This window comes from Saprolegnia parasitica (assembly GCF_000151545.1).
Source record: "Saprolegnia parasitica CBS 223.65 unplaced genomic scaffold supercont2.958, whole genome shotgun sequence".
NCBI classification, from domain to species: Eukaryota; Oomycota; class Saprolegniomycetes; order Saprolegniales; family Saprolegniaceae; genus Saprolegnia; species Saprolegnia parasitica.
In genome coordinates, this window is record NW_012157352.1 from 1 (window position 1) to 2,755 (window position 2,755).

Below are 2,755 nucleotides of genomic sequence, written 5' to 3' on the forward strand. Positions count from 1 at the left end.
GTGCTACGCCAGCGACGTGGCCAAGACCAAGGCGTCCAAGGCCGTTGCGCGGCTGCGCATGGGCGGCTCGGGCCTCTGCACGGGCTGGCTCTTTGGCGCGGACGGCTACCTGCTCACCAACAACCACTGCATTGGCACGGCGGCGGTCGCGGCGAGAACGTTGGTCGAGCTTGGTGCGGCCTGCGCGACCTGCAACGACCCGAGGAACAACGTGCAGCTGGCGTGCACGGGCACGGTCGCCGCGTCAAGCGTCGAGTTGATCGCGACAAGCGTCGAGTTGGACTTTTCGCTCGTCAAGCTCAACCTCCTCCTGGACATGGACCTCTCGAGCTACGGGTACCGGTACCTTCAAGCACGTGAGAGCCCGCCGACGCTGCACGAACCCGTTTGGCTGGTGGGCCATCCCGGCGGCAAGCCAAAGCGGATCGTAACCATCACGGACGGCGGCACAACGGGCTCGATCGTGTCGCTGAACGTCACCAACAGCTGCCGGAGCAACGAAGTCGGGTACCTCCTCCACACGCAAGGCGGCTCGTCGGGGTCACCAGTCCTGAGCCAGCGCGACAACAGCGTCATTGCACTCCACAACTGCGGCGGCTGCAGCGCCAAGTCGCCGTCCAACGCCGGCATCCCGATCACACGCATCCTCGCGTATCTGCGATCGAGTGGCGTCACGCTGCCACCGAATGCCATCATGCCAACGCCAACGCCGACACCGACGACTACACCGACACCGACGCCGACATCGACGCCGATTCGACTTTGCACCACCTCGAACCGCGTTTTGTACGAGTACGACGCGAGCCTGTACCTCGGCAAACTCTACTTTCACACCAACGACCAGTTCGAGTTGGACGAATCGACCGGCGCGGTCCGCGCCGCCAGCAACGGCCAGTGCTTGGACGCGTACTTGGACGGCAGTAGCTACCACCTCCACACGTACGTCTGCGACGCGTCCAATGTCAACCAGCGCTGGACGATCACCAACGGCCAAGTCCAGCACCGCACCCACGGCCTCTGCCTCACGACGGTCGCGGGGGCCAGCGCGATCGGCGTCGCCGACTGCGACACCAGCGCCGAGCGTCAGTGGATCTCGCCCACCAATTGCCGGGCAAAGCAAGCGCGCAGTGCATCTGTGCTAGGACGTCGACGTGAGTGATCCGAGCTCAACGTTCGCAGGTCTGGACGGGCTACGCTGATAGGGTCAGCCAGCGCGTGGACGTCGTCGTCGTCGTCGAGTAGCCCACCTGAAGTGTCGAGCATCCGTTGAATCAAGTTGTTGTTGTTGTTGTTGGACCGAGTTATATTACATGCCATTAAAAAGATAATGCGGACTTCCTAATGCGCTCGTGAGGCGTGGCCGGAGGAGCGTTCGTGGTTCGAGATTGTGCGAGGGATCAGGTAGCGTGTACACCAAGGGTCGTCGCGAAGAGCGACCAGCGACGCGGCGAGAGATGGCACCACAGCGCGACGAGCCAAGTGCCGGACATGCAGTCGTGATTTAGCCTCAGGAGGCCGGCCAGGGACGTCGCCGACAGCTGCGGCGCGGTGTAGAGCGACCGACGGCGAGAGCTTGGTGCGTGCGGTAGTAGCCGCCCCGGATCGCCAGCGCAGCAGCGGGAAGAGGCATCAGCGTCGTGCGGAAGGTTGTAATCAAGTTGTTCGTGGACATGCAACCCAGAGCTGATGTGCGCAGATAGTCGCACGTTGTTGAGCGCAGCTCCTAGCTACCTCCTACCGCCACGTCAGCTTGGTGGTCAGCGCGATGGGCGTTACTCCTTCCTCACTTGGCCGGCATCTTGGCTCACAGACATCGGCTCATGCCATTGCAAGCTCATGTCACTGCGGGCTCCTGCGGCGGACCTCGCCATGGTAAAATGTGCACCCATGCCATCATATCTTGAAATGCAGAGGTGCGATGGTGGTTGTGGGAGCTGGTCGGCCTGGGCTCAGTCAGTCTTATCAGCAGGATGGGCGCCAGCTGGAGACTTTTAGAATCAACGCCACAGATCTCATTCTCGCATTCACCTTCGACTATCGTCAAGCATCATGAACCTCACCGCCATGCTTCTCAGTCTTCTCTTCGCCGCTGTCTCGGCGCAGACGGCGCTGCGGTTTAGCACGCCCGTGCCCATCTCGCTCACGCTCGACGGCAGCGGTCCCGTGACGCAGGTGCTCTCGAGCGACCGCGCCACGTCGCTCTCGGTGCACATTGCGTCGATGCACCTCCCGCCCGGCGCGACGCTGACCATCGGCACGGAGGATGGCCGCGACAAGGTCGTGTACTCGGGCGACCTCCGCGACGTCTACTCGGCGGTCTTTACGCAGCCGCGGATCCTCCTCAAGTACTCGTCGCCAACGTACTCTATGAACAGCAGCAGTAATGCGCCGATCGTGACCATTGACACGTACTTTGCGGGCGGCACTGGCGGTGGCACCGAGACCATCTGCATGTTGAAGCAAGATACATCGCTGGCTAGCCTGGCCACGCCCGACGTTGTTGGCGCTTCCAACGACGTCTGCTGCACGATTACTCGCTACGTAGTAAATAGTACAGGCGCGATGGAAGAGACGCCGGAGGCCAAGGACCCTTGGAGAGGCCAAGGTTGTCCCAAAGTCCAACACTCGTCCAGCCGACGATCAGCAGGCGGCCAACCAACACCAATAATCACTCCGACACCACTGCTCCCAAAATTACATCCATTGACAGAGTCATCCTCGACCGGAGCCATCAGAGGCGGATTGTGCGGCGACA

The 2,755-nt window shown here is 61.9% G+C and overlaps 2 protein-coding genes across 2 annotated transcripts; both read left to right on the top strand.

Annotated features, from left to right (window-relative positions):
• Positions 1–58: 58 nt before the first annotated feature.
• On the top strand, positions 59–1,159 carry SPRG_18077 (hypothetical protein; the record flags this gene model as incomplete). The annotated part of the gene is made up of 1 exon (XM_012357505.1): positions 59–1,159. One exon carries the CDS (start codon positions 59–61, stop codon positions 1,157–1,159), a length of 1,101 nt encoding a protein of 366 aa, XP_012212895.1.
• Positions 1,160–2,049: 890 nt separating this feature from the next.
• SPRG_18078 (hypothetical protein) lies at positions 2,050–2,431 on the top strand (the record flags this gene model as incomplete). The annotated part of the gene is made up of 1 exon (XM_012357506.1): positions 2,050–2,431. A coding segment is annotated over one exon (382 nt), but the record flags the coding sequence as incomplete, so codon positions are not given.
• Between the last annotated feature and the right edge of the window lie 324 nt (positions 2,432–2,755).